Source organism: Grampus griseus (assembly GCF_964374135.1).
Source record: "Grampus griseus genome assembly, chromosome: 11".
NCBI classification, from domain to species: domain Eukaryota; kingdom Metazoa; phylum Chordata; class Mammalia; order Artiodactyla; family Delphinidae; genus Grampus; species Grampus griseus.
In genome coordinates this window covers 26,500,210-26,520,774 of record NC_139005.1, presented here as the reverse complement: position 1 = coordinate 26,520,774, position 20,565 = coordinate 26,500,210, and the positions used below count along the sequence as shown (strand labels likewise).

Genomic DNA, 20,565 nt, shown 5'->3' with positions numbered 1-20,565 from the left:
ATTCAAAGTGCTGAAAGAAAAAAAACTGCCAACCAAGAAATCTCTACCCAGAAAAGTTTTCCTTCACTATGGAAGGAGACATAAGAGTTTTCCAGACAAGCAAAAGCTGAAGGAGTTCATCACCACCAGACTGGCCTTACAGGAAATGTTAAAGGGATTCCTTTAAGCTGAAACGAAAGAGAGCTAATTAGTAACAGGGAAACATTAAACTATAAATTTCACTAGTAAAGATAAATATGTAGGGCTTCTCTGGTGGCGCAGTGGTTAAGAATCTGCCTGCCAACGCAGGGGACACAGGTTTGAGCCCTGGTCTGGGAAGATCCCACATGCCGTGGAGAAACTGGGCCCGTGAGCCACAATTACTGAGCCTGCACGTCTGGAGCCTGTGCTCCTCAACAAGAGAGGCCGCGATAGTGAGAGGCCCGCGCACCGCGATGAAGAGTGGCCCCCACTTGCCACAACTAGAGAAAGCCCTCGCATAAAAACAAAGACCCAATAAAGCCAAAAGTAAATAAATAAATAAATACATAAATAAGATAAATATTTAGTAAAATTCAGGATAATATAACATAAAGATGGTAGGTTAATCACTTATAAATCTAGTATGAAGAGTAAAAGACAAAAGTAGTCAAAATAATTATAACTGCAGTACTTATTAATAGATGCATAAGATTAGAAAGATGTAAGTTATAACATCAAAAACAAAATGTGCAAGGTAGGGGAGTAAAATGTAGAGCTTTAGAATGCACTGTACTGATGTTATCAACTTAAAATAGACTGTTATAAATAAAGGCTGGTTTAAGTAAGCCTCATGGTAACCACAAACCAAAAACCTATAGTAGAAATGTAAAAGATAAAGAAAAGGAATCTAAAAATATCACTACAGAAAATCATCAAATCACAAAGAAAAAGAATGAGAAGAAAAAAACAAAGGAATTACAAAACAGCCAGAAAAAAATTAACAAAGTGGCAATAAGCATTTACATACCTATCAAAAATTACTGCAACTGTAAATGGGCTAAATTCTCTAAATAAAAGATACAGAGTACCCTGAAAGGATTAAAAAAAAAAAATACAAGAGCCATCTCTACACAGCCTACAAGAGACTCACTTCAGATGTAAGGAAACACAAACACTGAAAGTGAAAGGATGGAAAAAGATATTCCCATTCAAATGGAAACCAAAGAAACCTGGGGTGGCCATACTTACATCAGACAAAATAGACTTTAAAACAAAGACTCCATTAAGAGAAAAAAAGGAATTATGTAATGAAAAAGGGGTCAATCTAACAAGAGGATATAACATTTGCAAATATTTGTGCACGCAATATAGGAGCACAAAATATATAAAGCAAATATTAATAGGCATGTAAGGAGAAGTACACAGCAATACAATAAGAGTAGGGGATCTTCATAGATCATACAGATAGAAAATCAATCAACATTGGCCTTAAATGACATGTTAGACCAGATGGACTTTACATATACAGAACATTCCACCCAAAAGCAACAGAGTACTCATTCTTCTCAAGCACAAATGGAACATTCTTCAGGATACATCACACGTTAGGCCACAGGACAAGGCTTAATAAATTTAAGAAGACTGAAATCGTATAAAGCACCTTTTCCAACCATCGTGGTATGAAATTAGAAATCAATCATAAGAAGAAAACTGGAAAATTCACGGGACTAAACAATATGCTACTGAACAACCAATGGATGAAAGAAGAAGTCAAAACAGAAATCAAAAAATATCTTGAGACAAATAAAAATAGAAAAACCACATACCAGAACTTATGGAATGCAGCAAAAGTAGTTTTTAGAGGGAAGTTCACAGCAATAAATGTCTACATGTAGAAACAAGAAAGATCTCAAATAAAGAAACTAACTTTAGGTCTTCCCTGGTGGCACAGTGGTTGGGAATCTGCCTGCCAATGCAGGGGACACAGGTTCGTGCCCCAGTCCAGGAGGATCCCGTGTGCTGCAGAGCGGCTGGGCCCATGAGTCATGGCCGCTGAGCCTGCGCGTCCAAAGCCTGTGCTCCGCAGCGGGAGAGGCCACAGCAGTGAGAGGCCTGCGTACCGCAAAAAAAAAAAAAGAAAAGAAAAAGAAACTAACTTTACACCTCCAGGAACTATTAAAAAACAAACAAAGCAAGCCCAAAGTTAGTAGTAAAGGAAGGATATATCAAAGATCAGATCAGATAATAATGAGATAGAGATTTAAAAAAAAAAAAAAACAATTAGAAAAGATCACTGAAACTAAGAGCTGGTTCTTTTTTTTTTCCCGGTATGCGGGCCTCTCACTGTTGTGGCCTCTCCCATTGCTCCAGACGCGCAGGCTCAGCGGCCATGGCTCACTGGCCCAGTCCCTCTGTGGCACGTGGGATCCTCCCAGACCGGGGCACAAACTCGTGTCCCCTGCATCGGCAGGCGGACTCTCAACCACTGCACCACCAGGGAAGCCCAAGAGCTGGTTCTTTAAAATGATAAAATGGACATACATTTAGCTAGACTCACCAAGGAAAACAGAGGACTCAAATAAGTAAAATGAGAAATGAAAGAGAGATCACAATGGATACCACAAAAATAGAAAAGATCATGAGAAACTAGCATGAAAAATTATACACCAAAAAGTTGGACAAAATAGACAAATTCCTATCATACAACCTACCAAGGCTGATTCATGAAGAAAAAGAAAATCTAAACATACCAATTACTGGCAAGGAGACTGAATCAGTAATTAAAACCACCCAACAAACAAAAGTCTAGGAGCAGACAACTTCACCAGTGAATCCAAACACTCAAAGAAGAATTAACACCACTCCTTCCCAAACTCTTCCAAAAAAGAAAAGGAGGGAACAATTCCAAACTCATTTTACAAGGCCAGCATTACCCTGATACCAAAACCAGACAAGGACACTACAAGAAAAGAAAATTACAGGCCGATATCCCTCACGAACATAGATGCAAAAATTCTCAACAAAATTATAGCAAACTGAATTCAACAACACATTAAAAGGATCACACACCATGATCGAGTGGGATTTATTCCAGGGATGCAAGGATAACTCAACATCTGCAAATGAATGTCATACACCACATTAACAAAATGAAGGGGACTTCCCTGGCGGCGCAGTGAAGAATCCACCTGCCAATGCAGGGGACACAGGTTCGATCCCTTGTCCGGGAAGATACCACATGCCATGGAGCAACTAAGCCTGTGCACCACAACTACTGAGCCTCTGCTCTAGAGCCCGTGAGCCACAACTACTGAGCCCACATGCCACAACAACTGAAGCCCGTGTGCCTAGAGACTGTGCTCGTCAACAAGAAAAGCCACTGCAATGAGAAGCCCATGTACCTCAATGAAGAGTAGCCCCCACTCGCCTCAACTAGAGAAAGCCCACATGCAGCAGTGAAGACCCAACACAGCCAAAAAAAACAAACAAGCAAAATGAAGGATAAAAATCAGATGATTGGGCTTCCCTGGTGGCGCAGTGGTTGAGAGTCCACCTGCCAATTCAGGGGACACAGGTTTGTGCCCCGGTGCAGGAAGATCCCACATGCTGTAGAGCAGCTGGGCCCGTGAGTCATGGCCACTGAGCCTGCACATCCGGAGCCTGTGCTCCGCAACGGGAGAGGCCGCAACAGTGAGAGGCCCGCGTACCGCAAAAAAAAAAAAAAAAAAAATCAGATGATTATCTTAATAGATGCAGGAAATTCATTTGACAAAATTCAACATCCATTCATGATTTAAAAAAAAACTCTCAACAAAGTGAGTAAAAGAGGGAACATACCTCAACATGATAAAGGCCACATATGACAAGCCCACAACTACTCAATGGTGAAAAGCTGAAAGCTTTTCCTCTAAGATTAGAAAAAAACAAGGGCACCCACTCCTGCCCCTTCTATTCAACATAATATTGGAAGTTCTAGCCAGAGCATTAGGTAAGAAAAAGAAAAGGCATCTAAGTCAGAAAGGAAAAGTAAAACTGCTACTTTTGTCGATGACATGATATTATATGTAGAAAACCCTAAAGACTCCACAAAATGTTAGAACTAATCAACGAATTTAGTAAAGTTGTAGGATAGAAAATCAATATGCAAAAGTAGGTTGTGTTTCTATACTGTAATAACAAACTATCAGAAAGAGAAATTAAGAAAATGATCCCATTTAGATTGCATCAAAAGAATAAAATACCTAAGAATAAATTTAACCAAGAAGGTTAACCAAGACCTGTACACTGACAACTATAGAATACTAATGAAAGAAATTGAAGACACAAATAAATGGAAAGATATTCTGTGCTCATGGATTGAAAGAATCAAGATTGTTAGGGCTTCCCTGGTGGCGCAGTGGTTGAGAGTCCGCCTGCCGATGCAGTGGACACGGGTTCGTGCCCCGGTCCGGGAGGATCCCACATGTTGTGGAGCAGCTGGGCCCGTGAGCCATGGCCGCTGAGCCTGCGTGTCCGGAGCCTATGCTCCACAATGGGAGAGGCCACAACAGTGAGAGGCCCGCGTACCACAAAAGAAAAAAAAAGATTGTTAAAATGTCCATATTAACCAAAGCAATCTACAAATTCAGTACAATTCCTATCAAAATTCCAATGGCATTTTTCAAAGAAACAGAGCAAATAATCCTAAAATTTGTATGGAACCACATAAATATATAAATAAATAGCCAAAGCAATCGTGAGAACGAAGAACAAAGCTAGAGGCATCATGCTTCCTGATTTCAAACTGTTAAAAAGCTATAATAATCTGGGAGTTCCCTGGTGGCCTAGTGGTTCGGATTCTGGGCTTTCACTGCCATGGCCCAGGTTCAATCCCTGGTCAGGGAACTGAGATCCCCCAAGCCACGTGGCGCGGCCAAGAAAAAAAAAGCTAATAGTATGGCAATGGCATAAAAACAGACACATAAACCAATGGAACAGAGAGCTCAGAAATAAACCTACACATATACGGACAATTAATTTACAACAAAGGGGTCAAGAATATAAAATGGGGAAAGGACAGTCTCTTCAATAAATGGTGTTGGGAAACTGGACAGCCCACATGCAAAAGCATGACCTAGACCACTATCTTACACTATATCAAAAAAAAAAAAAAAAAAAAGTCAGCTGAAAATGCGTTAAAAACTTGAATATAAGCCCCGAAAATATAAAACTCCTAGAAGAAAAAAACATACGTTGTAAGCTCCTTGACATTGGTTTGGGTGATGATTTTTTGAATTTGACACCAAATCAAAGCCAACTAAAGTAAAAATAAACAAGGGGGAGTACATCAAACTAAAAAGCTTCTGCACTGCAAAGAAAACCATCAACAAAGTGAAAAAGCAACCCATGGAGTGGGAAAAAATATTTTCAAACCACTTATCCAATATGGGGCTAACGTACAAAATATACAAAGAACTCACACAACTAAAGAGCAAAAAACAAAAAACAACACACATACAAATAACCGGATTTAAAAATGAAATTAAGGGAATTCCCTGGTAGTCCAGTGGTTAGAACTCCCGGCTTTCACTGCCAAGGGCCCAGGTTTGAACCCTGGTCGGGGAACTTAAGATCCCACAAGCTACACAGCCAAAATAAATAAATAAATAAAAATTAAAATAAAAATGAACTTAGGACCCAAGTAGCCATTTTTCCAAAGAAGACATACAAATGGCCAACAGGTGCATGAAAAGATGCTCAACATCACTAATCACTCGGGAAATGCAAATCAAGGCCACAATGAGATATCACCTCACACCTGTTATAATGGCTATTACTAAAAAGACAAGAAATAAGTGTTGCTGAGGATGTGGAGGAAAGGAAACCCTCATACACTTTTGGTGGGAATGTATATTGGTGCAGCCACTATAAAAAACAGTATGGAGGTTCCTCTAAAAATTAAAAATAGAGCTACCATATAATCCAGCAATTCCACCTCTGGGTATTTATTTGAAGGATACAAAAACACTAAATTGAAAAGATATATGCATCCCTATGTTCGTTCCAGCATTATTTCAAAAAGCCAAGAAATGGAAATAAACTAAAAGTTCACCAGTGGATGAATAAAGTAAATGTGGTGTGTACATCACACACACACACACACACACAGGAATATCATTCAGCCATAAAAAAAGAAGGAAATCCTGCTATTTACAACAACATAAATGGACCTTGCTAAGTAAAATAAGTCAGAGAAAAGCAAATACCACATGATCTCATTTATATGTGGAATCTAAAACAAAAACAAAACAAACAGCAAAAAAAACAAACTTATAAATACAGAGAACAGACTGGTGGTTGCCAGAGGTGGGGGGTGGGTGAAATGGGTAAAAGTGGCCAAAAGGTACAATCTTCCAATTATAAAGTAAGTCCTGGGGATGTAATGTATAGCATAGTGACTGGAGATAATAATACTGTGGTGTATATTTTAAAGTTACTAAGAGAGTAAATCTTAATAGTTCTCATCATAAGAAAAAGAACTTTGGGACTTCCCTGGTGGTCCAGGGGTAAAGAATCCACCTTCCAACGCAGGGGATGCGGGTTTGATCCCTGGTCAGGGAACTAAGATCCCACATTCCACAGGTCAACTAAGCCCACACGCCACAACTACCGAGCTCACACATCTCAGCTAGAGAGCCTGTGTGCCACAAACTACAGAGCTCACACACTATGGAACCCACGCACCACAACTATACAGCCCTTGTGCCCTAAAGCCTGTGCACCACAACTAGAGAGAGAAAACCCGCACGCCACAACTAGAGAGAAGCCCACGCACTGCAACCAAAAAAATATTAAAATAAAAGAATTGTAACTATGTGTGGTGATGGACTACTAGACTTATTGGTACTCTAGACTTATTGGCATTCTAGACTTATTGTGGTGATTGTTTCCCAATGTTTAGACTTGTCAATCGTTACGTTATACAACTGAAACTAACATAATGTCAATTATATCACAAGTTTTTAAAAATTTTATGTGTCAACACACATAGACCAAACAAAACATGTCTGTGCACTCCCAATTTTCACCTCAGTATTCTAAATGGCCATAGGTTTCTTCAACAATTGTTTAGATCAGTGCTTGTTTCTCCCTGGTGATTTAAACACTCCATGTCTGCACTCTTTCCAGGAAGGTGAGTGGCTACAGCAGTTCCAAAGTGGCAAAAGTCACAGCCAGCATGCTCTGAAAATAGGGCTCTCTTGGCACTGCAACGTCTTCTGCTTTTTTCATCTCTACATACTCCCCAAATCAATTCAATATCCTGTATATTTAGGGGCTAAAAGTTTGTGTGTATGCTTTCAGTGTCATCTTTTAGTTTCTTCCAAATTGCACTGTACTGAGATTTATAGTGTTTTGAATTTATATTTTGAGATGGAGCCTTAATGTTTTGTCATATTTTTAGTTCTTTGTGATACCTAACATCAACTGGGAGCAGGGAGTTGTATTCTTTTGATGCAATTGAAAATGGGATCATTGTAAATATTCATGGATGCCACATTAACCAAGGCTGATTCAGTTTTTCACTTCTAAATTTTTACTTTTCATTGTATAAAGCAGACCTCTCAATTATTTATTTGATATTAATATAACAGATAAATATGTACATTTCCTAATTTTTTAACTTTTTATTTTGAAGTAGTTTTAGATTTACGGTTTCTTTAATATTTGTCTTTTTTTAAATTTATTTAATTTATTTATTTTTGGCTGCTTTGGGTCTTTGCTGCTGCACATGGGTTTTCTCTAGTTGCGGCGAGCAGGGGCTACTCTTCGTGTGGTGCGTGGGCTTCTCACTGTGGTGGCTTCTCTTATTGTGGAGCACAGGCTCTAGGCACATGGGCTCAGTAGTTGTGGCACGCGGGCTCTAGAGCGCAGGCTCAGTAGTTGTGGTGCTCAGGCTTAGCTGCTCCGTGGCATGTGGGATCTTCCCAGACCAGAGATCGTACCCATGTCCCCTGTATATTAAGGGGCTAAAAATTTGTGTGTATTGGCAGGCGGATTCTTAACCACTGTGCCACCAGGAAGTCCCTGTCTTATTTATTTTAAATAAAATATTTCTGAGTATCCTTAGAAATATTAACTTAATGGTATTTTAAATAAATAAACTAACAAGTTTTTACTGCAGAGCTCAAACACTCCACCTATTGGCAAAATATAAATCTAAAATTTAAACCACTTCAATTATCCAGGATCGAAACTTGCTAAAATGCTAGAGACCTAACAGTCCTTAGGGAGGAATTTTTTTCTTGGTTATAAAATACAGGCCCAGTTCTATCTGGAACATAAATTAAAAGAGTGAGATCTGGATAACTGAAAAGCAAAAGTAATATCCATAAAAATTCCCACTTTTTCCATAAAAGCAGGAAAACATGGGGAAAGTGACATGAATCTACATATTAAAGAACTCAACTCCACCATGCAGGATAAACACAAAGAGATCCACATGGAGACAAATAATAATCAAACTGTTAAAAGACAAACACAAACACTGAAAGCAGCAAGGGAGAAGCAGAGAATCAATTCAAATACAAGAGATCCTCAATAAGACCAATAATAACACAATAGATTTCTCACCAGAAATCTTGGAAGCCAGAGGCAATAGCATGACTTAAAGATCGGAAAGAAAAAAACCTATCAACCTAGAATTCTAGATCTGATTTAATATTTAGATGGCAATACTCCCCAAAGCAATGTACAGATTCAATACAATCCCTACCAAAATCCCAACAACCTCATTTGCAGAAATGGAAATACCAATTCTAAAACTGCTAAGGAATGAATGGCAGGGAACTCCTAACTGCAAAAACAATCTTGAAAAAAAAGAACAAAGTTGGGAGACTCATACTTTCTGGTTTCAAAATATACTACAAAGCTACAATAATCAAAACTATGTGTGGTACTGGCATAATAACAGACCTATAGACCAATGGAAAATAACTGAGAGTCCAGAAATAAACCTATACATCTATAGTCAACTGATTTTCAACAATAGAGCCAAGACCATTCAATGGGGGAAAGAATAGTCTCCAACAAATAGTCCTGGATCAACTGCACAGGCAGTTGGAAAAGAATGAAGGTGAACCCCTACTTCACACCAAAGACAAAAATTTACTCAAAATGGATCAAAACCCTAAATGTAAGAGCTGAAACTAGAAGAAAACACAAAATAATAATAAATTTTCATGACCTTGGATTTGATAATGTGTTAGATATGATACTAAAATCACAAGCAACAAAAGAAAAAAATAGATAAATTGGACTTTATCAAAATTTAAAACTTTTGTGCATCAAAGGACATGATCATGAAAGTAAAAAGACAACCTACAGAATGGGAGAAAATATGTGCAAATCATATACTGATAATGGTCTGGTATCCAAAATATATAAAAAACTCTTACAACTCAACAATTAGAAGACAAATAACCCCAACAAGCACCTAAAAAGGTATTCACATCATTAGTCATTAGGGAAATACAAATCAAAATCATAATGAGATACCACTTCACACTCTCATCAGGATAGCTATAATAAAAGACACAATGACAAGTTTTGACAAGGATATAAAGAACTGGAGCCCTAGTATGTTGCTGGGGGAATGTAAAATGGTACAGCCACTGTGAAAAAGTTTGGTGGTTCCTCAAAAAGTTAAACATAGAATTACCATATGACCCAGCATTTTACTTGTAGGTATATACCCGAAAGAACTGAAAAGAGGTATTCAAATACTTGTACACAAATATTCACAGCAGCACTACTCAAAACAACCAAAATATAGAAACAATCCAAATATCCATCAATAGATGAATGATAAAACATGGTATGTATATACAATAGAATATTAATCAGCAATTAAAAGGAAGTACTGATACATGCTACAATATGAATGAACCATGTTATACTAAGTGAAAGAAGTCAAACATAAATGGCCACATACTGTATGATTCTGTTTCTGTAAAATATTCAGAATAGGTAAATCTATAAAGAAGGAAAGAAGATTGGTGGTTGCCAGGGACTGGGGAGGAAAGAATTACAAAATGACTGCTTAATGGATACAGAGTTTTCTTTTGGGGTGATGAAAATGTTTTGGACCTAGAAAGAGGTGGTGGTTGCACAACATTATGAATGTACTAAATGCCACGGAATTGTACCCTTTAAAATGACTAATTTTTATGTTATATCAGTTTCACTTCAATGCTTTAAAAAAATTTTTTTTTAAGTAAGAAGCACATGATCTACACAGAGAAAACTAGTAAAAAAGAAAAGGAAAGGGAAAAACGTAAGTTATTTAAGAGTACTCACAAGAAAACACTGAAGGAATGAAACTAAGATCAATATTTGGCACCAAATTGCTAAACTTAATGAAGCCACCACCTCTACAAACACAAGACAAATGTAGGCATATCAGGCAGGAGAGAGCAAGATTTCAGAAGGAGCTAATAAAATGTAGATAACAGTGCTGCAGAATGCAGGAGGAGGCGATGGGGGGGGCTTTTTTTAAAATAAAGAATTCCAGAATGATTTAGCACTTTCTAAAAAAGACAATAACAAGAGTTGGTGAGGGTGTATAGAAACTGAAACCCTCATATACCAGATAAAGGTTTGTAAAATGGTGCAGCCACTGTGGAAAAGTGTGCAGTTCTTTAAAAAGTTAAATAAGAGTTACCAAATGAACCAGCAATTCTACTCCTAGGTACAGATGACCCCTGAACAGCACAGGTGGTTAGAGGCACTGACTCCAGGGTGGTCAAAAATCTGCATATAATTATACAGTTGGCCCTCTGGAGCCACAGTTCCACATCCACAGATCCAACCAACCACAGATCATGTAGTAGTGCAGTATTCATTGAAAACAATCTTCATAAGTTGGTAGTACTGTAGTATCTGCATGTAAAAAAAAAATCTGCATGTAAGTGGACCTGCGCAGTTCAAACCTATGTTGCTCAAGTGTCAACTATACATATCCAAGAGAATTGAAAACATATGTTCACACAAAAACTTGTTAACGAATGTTCATGACAGCATCATTCAATATAGCTAAAAAGTGGAAATAACCCAAATGTCCATCAACTAATGAATGGATAAACAAACTGTGGCATATCTATACAAGGGAATATTATTCATCCATAAAAAGTAATAAAGTATTAATACATGCCACAACATGGATGATCCTAAAAAACAGAGCAAAAGTAGCCAGACACAAAAGGCCACATATTGTATGATTCCATTTATATGAAATGTCCAGAATAGGCAAATCCATAGAGACAGAAATCAGTGGTTGCCAGGCGAGAGGAGCGGTGGCAGGGGGGCATAAAATGGAGAGTGACTTCTAATGGATACAGAGTTTCTTTCTGGGGTAATGAAAACGCTCTGGAATTAGATAGTGGCAATGGTTGCATAACCTTGTGAATATACTAAAAACCACTGAATTGAACACTTTATAATGTTAGGGTTTATGTTATATGAATTATATTTTAATTTTTTAAATGTTAAATTTGAACAGTTGGTTTGCAGATTGGTCATTTAAAATCCAAGATTTCTTTTCCTTCCGTATTTGTCTGAATTACTGAAAGTAGAGTGCTGAAATTACCAAAATAAAAGGCAAAGTGAAAAGCACAGGGCTTCCCTGGTGGCGCAGTGGTTAAGAATCCGCCTGCCAATGCAGGGGACACAGGTTCGAGCCCTAGTCTGGGAAGATCCCACATGCCATGGAGCAACTAAGCCCGTGTGCCACAACTACTGAGGCTGAGCTCTAGAGCCCGCAAGCCACAACTACTGAGCCCGCACGCCTAGAGCCTGTGCTCTGCAACAACAGAAGCCACCGCAATGAGAAGCCCAAGCACCACAACGAAGAGTAGCCCCCACTTACCTCAAATAGAGAAAAGCCCGCGCACAGCAACAAAGACCCAGTGCAGCCAAAAATAAAATAAATAAACAAATTTTTTAAAAAAAAGCACAATACTAGCAGCACTGAGCCAGAGTCTCAGGTTAATGTCATCTGTATTGAGATTCCTATATTAGGTTGTGGTTTGGATTACATACCTGGAGGGCTCCCCCTTCCAATTCTCAACTTAAGAAACAGTGATTAAATTTCCCAAGTTGAGTCACAAATGTCATTGAAATCTTATCTCCTTCTCCACCTGCAAAGTACACCAAGGTCTAAAAGTATCAACCTTCTCTCTCCCCATTTTCTGTTCTTTCCACACAGAGGATCTTGGCTAGAGAAAAAGGAAAGCAATTTATTCAGCTAAATCATAAAAACTGTGAATGATCGACAGCTGTAAACATCTCTCTCCTCAACTACTCCAACTCTCTGGGCCCCAAAACAGTATTACTTGGACAATTTAAGAAATCAAAGTTTAAAATATTTAGGGGTCAGCAAAGGTTGCCTGGAAGTTGATACTTTGGAGCAAGAATGCCACCAAAACCAACCTACTACTTAACAGCAGTATGCCCTTAGACTAGGCTTCCCTGCTTTTTCCAGTTTCATGCGCTATAAAATCAAAGACTCACTAATATACTATATACATCTATGAACCATCTGCATCAGAATTGGCTATGGTGCCTGGAGCACCCCAGACTTATAAAATCAAAATCTTTGTGGATGGGGTCCAGGAAACTTATTTTCAAAGTCATTCTTATATACACCCAAGTTTGAGAATCACTGTTATAAAAAGTTCCCAAAAATGCGACCTGTAGCCATTTAAAGTACAGGTAAAGCATAAGACAGAGACATGATCACTGCCACTGAGAAATTTACCAGTTGAACTACGTACAGAACATTTACTACATCTGGAACTCACTCACTGTACACTACTCCATTAAATATGAATGTGAGGTGCTGTATATATACATGTTACACAACATTAACTAGCCTAGATGACAAAGTAGTGGTGTACTTGTATTCAAATCAAGAAGAGGTTTTCTTCCAACATATTGAGGAAACTATGGGAGAAAAGACATTGCTTCTATTCTTATTTCTTCTGTACCTGAATAATAAAGGACTGAATTTCAGCTAATAAGGACACGAATGGAGATAACCCTCATTAAATCAAGTCTAAAAACTGAATATTTCCCTTCAGAGTAATTCCAAACATCAACATGCAAAAGTGGCATATAATTATCACTACTAGGATGGTTTTTGCTGGCATATGTTAATGGTTTTCACAATGGTGAAATCTTTACTTTTCTACCCTGTCCCCTCCCCAATTTTGCGAACAGGTGTACTCACTGAAATAAATTCTATTTCATGTAAGAAAAAACCTTCTTGATTTTAAACTATTTATACTGACACACTATAGCTCTGATTCTTTTACTGCTTCATGCTTAAAAAGCATTGAGACTCTCTTAAAAGTATATGGAAAGTTTCTGGTCTACAGCTAGGAAACACTTCCAAATTACTACCCAAGAAGATTTAATTTGTATCATCTCTAATTTTATTTACAAAAACAGATCGGTTTTGATAAAAGCCCCAGTGTTTTAAAAATACTATCTAGTAACTCATTCAAAGTATTTATGGAGCATCTCCTACATACCCCAGACTGTTCCAAGAGCTAGGAATAGGAACACAACAGTAAACAAAATATACCAAAAAAGTATATTTCTCATAATTTATTATGTTGATGATCCAGAGTCTCTAGTCATTACAAATATTAAGGGAGGATTGGGCAGAATCTATACCAATCCCATGGCCAACAAAGGAAATGTGTTTCTGAAATAATTTCTATTGCTTTAACTATTGAAAAGTCCCTCCCGCCCACCTTAGGATATCTATGGTTTCCAAGGTTTCCAGTGTCTGGACATACTCTATTATACTTTTAACATTAAGTTCCCTCTCAAAATAGTTACACCCTACACATCAATTTTGTAGCAAGATGTAGCGATGAACCTCGTGGAAAGTGAGGAAACCGTCCCCTTTCCAACAAAAAACATCATTAAAAAAGGAAAGCACCTAAAATCAATATACTAAGTAATCTCTAAAATGCGTTTCTCTGAACTCTAATAAAAAAAAAGGCCTATGGTTGATTACTCTTCAACCAGGAAAAGCAGCAGGCAGAAAAAATGAAACTTATACTTCTGTCACTTCTAGAAATAACATTTATTTCTTCAATATTTCCGCATATAAAAATGTGTTATATATAAGAAATGCCAACATGAAAGGATCAGAGACCCTTGATGCCCAATTTAGATGGACGACAAAAACCACAGCCTACGCAGAAAAATTGGATACCCCTCCTAACACTCACAAACTCCAAGTACAAGTTGGTTTGGTTTTTTTTTGTTTTTAACTGCTTCGGCGTTCTCGAAACCTGGATTACACTGCAGGAAAACACTCAGGTGCACACAGTAGCGGCCTTCTCGGCCCCGACTCCGCAGTTCCAAAACTGACTCCGCAGCCCCTGAGCAAGGCAACGAGGGAAACAAAACACCCCGCTGCCCTGAAACCAATCAAGAAGGGGCTACCCGCCCCGCAGTGCGGCCCCAAGTGCCCCGCGCGTCCCCCAGGCGCCCTTGGAAGCAGCGGCCCGCGACCGAAGCCGCGCCCGGTCCCGACGGACTCCAGTTAGGCCCGCCCGCCCGTCCGTCCCGCCCCCGGGACCCGCCGGACCGCCGCGCCGGCTCCGCCCCTCGCCTCCGGGCCGGGCCCTGGACTCCAAGCCCCAGTAGAACGCAGCCGCGGGCGCCCAGGCGCAACAGCGCCCTCCTTCCACAGGCCGCGACGGCCAGTCCGGGAGCAAGCGCTGCCGCAGTCCCGTCCAGGCCCGCGCCCCGGGCTCTGGCCTGGGCGGAAGCCACTCTCGTCTCTCACCTGCGTTCCCACCACCACGATCTGAGGCAACTGGATGATGTCGGCGCCCACCGTGTTGAATACGTCCTGGAGCTTGTTGATTACAGGAATTAGCGCCTCCATAACTCGGAAAATACCGAACCCCCGCCCGGCCGGCCGCGGCAATGAATGGGGCCGCGGCCCAGAGCCCGCCTCCTTCCTCCTCTCCTCCGCCCTCTCCTCGGGAGCCAGCACCCATTGGACTCCGCCCCCCCACTACCTGCCCCCTCCCGACAGGCCATGCGCCAAGAGGGAGGTGTGGGGAAACAAAAGCTGCCGGGAGTTGTAGTTCTGACGCGGAGGACCTCTGGGACCTACAGCTTCCAGAAGGCTGCGCGGCGCGGGCGAGTGGCCTATGAGGAGAGAGGGGTTCTTGGGGCGAGGATGCTTCCTTGGCTCCTGTTTAAAGATTAGGGAGCGAAGCCCAGAGAGTCGGAAGGAAGAGGTACATTTATGCCTATCCTCGAGGCAAAACCAGTGTGAAAATTCCGGATATGTGTTAAGTATAACGGAGTCTCTTGGTATCCAGGACGTCATTTCCTGATAAGGACACTTTTTCAAGTAGGGTGGGTTAGAAAGGCTTAAAGAAGAGCTCCATAGCCTCAGACACCCTAGCCACGTACGAAAGGTCTGTAGGCTGATACTAAAAGATGTGAGGTGCTGTTTTGCAACAATGCAAAACCAGCTCAGGTTAGAACACGAGGGTTCTCCAGGATATTTGTTAAAAATGTGTTTAGAAAGAATCTGAAAGTGTCAGTTTTAGAGGGGAAAGGCTGGGCCCTCATTCTCTATATTCTATATAAGTCTTTATTCACTGTGACCTGATTCCTGGCAAAGTGGAGAGCTGATAACTGCCTTACTAGTTGTTTGCTAAGTGTGCTTACTGTTCTATTCCTAAATGTTTTTCTTTTTAGACAGATAGTATCTCTCCTCTACTGTGAACCTCCAAAGGTTTCCTCTCTCAAAATAAAAAAAGGTGACATCTGAGCAAAGATCCAAAGTAAGAGAGGAGAAAGACCCCTTCCCTACTTGATTTTTTTCCATAGTGTGTATCTCCATCTAACATGCTATATACTGAACTTGTTTACTCTCTCTCTCTTCTAGATTATCAGCTCCTAGATGCCAGGGATTTTTTGATTGTTTAATTCACTGATGCATCCCTAGCCCCTGGAAAGGGACAAACAAGATAGTCCCAAACTCAGTACCCTCTGAGCTTACAATCTAACAGAGGATGACACCATTATAGACAAATGGATAAAGTGCTATGACTGGGTTTATTATGGAGTGCTTTTTCTAGTCTGAGAGGGGAGTGAAAGTTCAAGCAAGACTTCCTAGAAGTCACTAGATATAATCTTGAGAGTGAGGACTACCTCCAGTAGTGGAAGTTGTGCCCTGCACAACTTCACTGGGTACCATTAACCTGCACAGCCATACACAGTGGCCCTGGGGAATATGCTTGATTTGTTCAACAGAACACATGATAGACACTCAATAAATACTTTTTTTAAAATTTATTTATTTTATATATTTATTTTTGACTGTGTTGGGTCTTTGTTGCTGTGCACGGGCTTTCTCTAGTTGTGGTGAGCGGGGGCTACTCTTCGTTGCAGTGTGCGGGCTTCTCATTGCGGTGGCTTCTCTTGTTGCGGAGCATGGGTTCTAGGTGTGCGGGCTTCAGTAGTTGTGGCACGTGGGCTCAGTAGTTGTGGCACACGGGCTTAGCTTCTCTGTGGCATGTGAGATCTTCCCGGACCAGGGATTGAACCTGTGTCCCCTGCATTGGCAGGTGGATTCCTAACCACTGAGCCACCAGGGGAGTCCCTCAATAAATACTTTTGAACAAATGAATTAAATGTCATCTAAGCTAAGACCTGAAGGTCCACTAGTGGTGTTTTGGCATCAAGTTTTATGAACATTTCATTCTCTCTAATTCTTTTGTTTGTTTGTTTTAATTTCAGAGACAAAAATGAGACAAGAACTTCAGAACTCCAAAAACAGAAAGCAGACCAAAGAGATTTATTCCAAGTCCTTTTATTTTCTACCAAAGATAATATTATATAACAGTCAGATGTTACCCACTTTGTTTCTCAGCCCTCCATTGCTGGAACTTTTGTTCTCTTCCTTTTCTCTGAGCAGTCTATATTCCTTCCAAGAAGAAAAGGCAGACAAAAGGAGAGGGTGGGTTCACAGTGAAGCTCCATGGGCATAACCAGTAACTGCTTCATAGGGGCAAGGTGCCCTGGGGCAACAACGATGCAACTGCTTTTCCTTTATTTGTGGCACCAAAGGACATAGTCTTTTTTTAATTTGCTAATGGCAACGTTTAAAGAGCAAGCATACATATATTTCAAAAAGCGAAATGTCATGAATTTTTGGATGGCATTATATATTTCCATTTAAATTATAAAATATCTGTTGGGATGGAACATAAAAAGCCTTGTATTAACATGCCTTAGGAACAATAGGGACTGCTTTTTAATTCTCTTTTTTTAGGAGAAGGAAGAATGATCAAATGGCCAGTGCTCAAAAGTCCTCCTGTCACCCCCACCATCACTTAGGTTAAAGCAGGATTGTCCAGTACTTGTCTAGACTCTAGAGCATTGAGTTCATCACTCACAGAGTAAAGAAAAGTGTTTGAGGCTGCAGAAACAGGAAGCGGCGAGGCCTTGAAGAAGAGTGTCTCTAATTTGATAACTTTTTTTAACATAAGGCAGGACACACTAAGTGCAATGTGTTTCATTGGAAGCAAACAAAGCAAACCTATTTGGATTTTCACATTTTAATTTCAGAACACTCTTGCTTGTGGGAAAGCCACTTAGCCAATTAGTAGGTCTTTCCTCATCTAAAGTAGAATAATGTGTTTTTGAGTGGGTTGCTATGAAATCACGTTAAGCTGTTATCAGATTCTGTCTCCAAAGTCTTTTATTTGTTTGGTTGCACTGGGTCTTAGTTGTGGCACGCGGGCTCCTTAGTTGTGGTATGTGAACTCTTAGTTGCGGCATGCATGTGGGGTCTAGTTTTGTGACCAGGGATTGAACCTGAGTCCCCTGCATTGGGAGCACAGAGTCTTATCCACTGTGCCACCAGAGAAATCCCTCCAAAGGCTTTTTAAAAACTTCTTCTCCTTCAGCCATCCCTCCCTCACTTTAGGTTTATGATTTAGGAAAGACAGTTTAGTTTCAAGTCACAGAAATTTAACTCAAACTAACTAATTTAACTCAAAAAGAGGAATTAACTAACTTGTATAACCATAGTGCTGACGTGGCCTTGGCCTCAAAAAATAACTGGAACTAGGGGCTCAGTTAGCATCAGAACTCTCTACCTTTTATCTCTGCTTCTCTCTGCATCATCTACCTCATTATCTCAAACCCCTGTATTCTTGTGAATGAGGAGGGTGGGCAGTGGGTGAGGCTGTTGGGAGATCTCACTGAGCAAGCTTCCTCAGGGCAGATGAGGTTGAGGGAATCTGGGGAGGAACTGACACTAAGTTTCCACCCTATTTCCCTGGCATAGGAGTTTCCTATTGTTGTTTTAACAAATTACCACAAACTTCGTGGCTTAAAACAACAAAAATGTATTATCTTACATCTCTGTAGGTCAGAAGTCCAACATGGATCTCACTGGGCTAAAATCATAGTATCATCAGGGTTGCATTCCTCTCTGGAGCCTCTATGGAAGAGTCAATACCCTTGCCCTTTCCAGATTTCAGACCTCTCACATTCCTAGCTCTTGACCCCCTACCGACATCTTCAAAGCTAACAATGTCACATCTCTTTGACCCTGACCCTTCTTCTGGTCATCAAATGTCTCTCTAACCACAGCAAAGATAGGTTCTCTGCTTTTTAAGGACTCATGATTAGATTGTCCCACCTGGATAACCCAGGACAATCTCCCCATAGCAAGGTCTGTACCTTTAGTCCTATCTACAAATCCTATCTTTTGCCATGTAAAATTCACAGGTTCCAGAGATTAGGGCATGGACATGTCTGAGGGGCCATTATTCTGCCTGCCACACCACGTTAAGATGATTGGTCTAGGGATGGACCTGACCCAAATAGGGCCTTTGACCTGACCCAAAGAGGGCCTTCTCTGAGAATTTTTTAACTTGAGTTAGCCAGGTAATTTTCTCTCTCTCTGGTTATGGAACTGTAAGTATGTGAGTCACTGACTCCAGAGATCATTTTTCCTACCACTTGGTTTTAGAGAATAAAGTAGAATCCTCATTCAGCATAAAAAAATTCCCCAAATCCAACAATTGTTCCGTACTTCTAAATGTACATCTATAGTACATAATCTTAGATTCTAATCTCCATAGTTAATCACTCCCTCTTTTCCTTGTTGCCCTTTTCACACGATATTATTAAACTATTATTTATTGAGTACTTGCTGTATGTGAGGCACTGTGCTAAGCATTTTATGATGTAGAAACTAAGGCTCAAGGGGTTTAAGTAAAGTAGTACGTTTACATAGCTAGTATGTGGCAGAGCTGGGATCAAAACAGGCTATTTGACAAACTCTTAACCTATACACATACGTTTGTTCATTCATTCCCTCATTTATTCAACACATATTCATCAAGTACCATTAGGCCTATGGATCTTAGCCAGACACTCTATTTGCTAAAGGGAGGGGGTACTGTGGACATGACAGTAACATGCCTTTCCCCCTTAGCCAACACTGAGCTCACTGAAGGTAGTAGTGGTGTCTTATGTAGCTAGTTATCTCTACAACCTAGTCTGATGCTTGTTACATAGTACCACTCTAGTGGACTTGGAGTTTCCTTTTCTTTCACTTGGAAAAGCTGGAATAGCAAGGATTTAACCAGCTCTGAATAGGTACAATTGCAATTAGGATTTGCAGTCAAACCCAACAAAAACATAATGAAGCTGGCCTGGCATAGGACTCCTCATCATGATAGCTGCCAAGTTACTTTGCTAGGGAGCAGGCTGGCTTTGCTCTAACTTATAAAATCCCTAATGAGAGAGTTTATTTTGAATTAAATTAATAACTGGAAATTATTTTAATAGTTCTTGCAAAATATCATTCAAACTATTTTTTTTTTTTTTTTTTTTTTTTTGCGGTACGCGGGCCTCTCACTGCTGTGGCCTCTCCCGTCGCGGAGCACAGGCTCCGGACGCGCAGGCTCAGTGACCATGGCTCACGGGCCCAGCCGCTCCGCGGCATGTGGGATCCTCCCGGACCGGGGCAAGAACCCGCATCCCCTGCATCGGCAGGCGGACTCTCAACCACTGCGCCACCAGGGAACCCCCAAACTATTTTTAATAGCATAAGCATCCAATATCATTTTATGCCAACATTTTGATCATCAATCGTAGCAAAGCTGCCATCATTAGTGCCTTCAAATCATAGTGGAATGTGCAGATCTAATGTTAATATAAAATACACAACTCTGATGGGGAAGCCTCTTTGTCATATTTTGGAAACTGTCCATATTTTGCAAAGACAATAAGGTAAGCAGCTTTAATCAATTTGCGCTATTCCCCAGGCCTCAAGCTTAAGACAAACTTTGTCAACAAGTGCGGGGAAACTGTCGGCAGATGGCGGAGTCAGGTGGTTCAGAAGCCAGCAGTTGAATCTGGCAAGATACTGACAGCCCGTTAGAGGGCAGTGTGACAACACAATTAATAGTAAAGTCTTGTTTCTTCTTCCTATACTGTTTTCTTCCCTTTACTCCACACCCACACACCAGTGGAACTTAGCCCTTCCTTTAATCCTCCCACCCC

The 20,565-nt window shown here is 40.3% G+C and overlaps 1 protein-coding gene across 8 annotated transcripts in view; it reads right to left on the bottom strand.

Moving 5' to 3' along the window:
* Positions 1 to 14,989, bottom strand: part of DNM1L (dynamin 1 like) — a 62,970-nt gene extending 47,981 nt beyond the window's left edge. For 7 of the 8 annotated variants that reach the window (XM_082665609.1, XM_082665604.1, XM_082665606.1 and 4 more), the window contains exon 1: positions 14,804 to 14,973. In XM_082665609.1, the coding sequence (XP_082521735.1) occupies positions 14,804 to 14,905 (102 nt within the window). In that variant the 5' untranslated portion in view covers positions 14,906 to 14,973. Of the gene's footprint in view, positions 1 to 14,803 lie in introns of all 8 variants that reach the window. The other variant, XM_082665603.1, reaches the window with a different exon arrangement.
* Between the last annotated feature and the right edge of the window lie 5,576 nt (positions 14,990 to 20,565).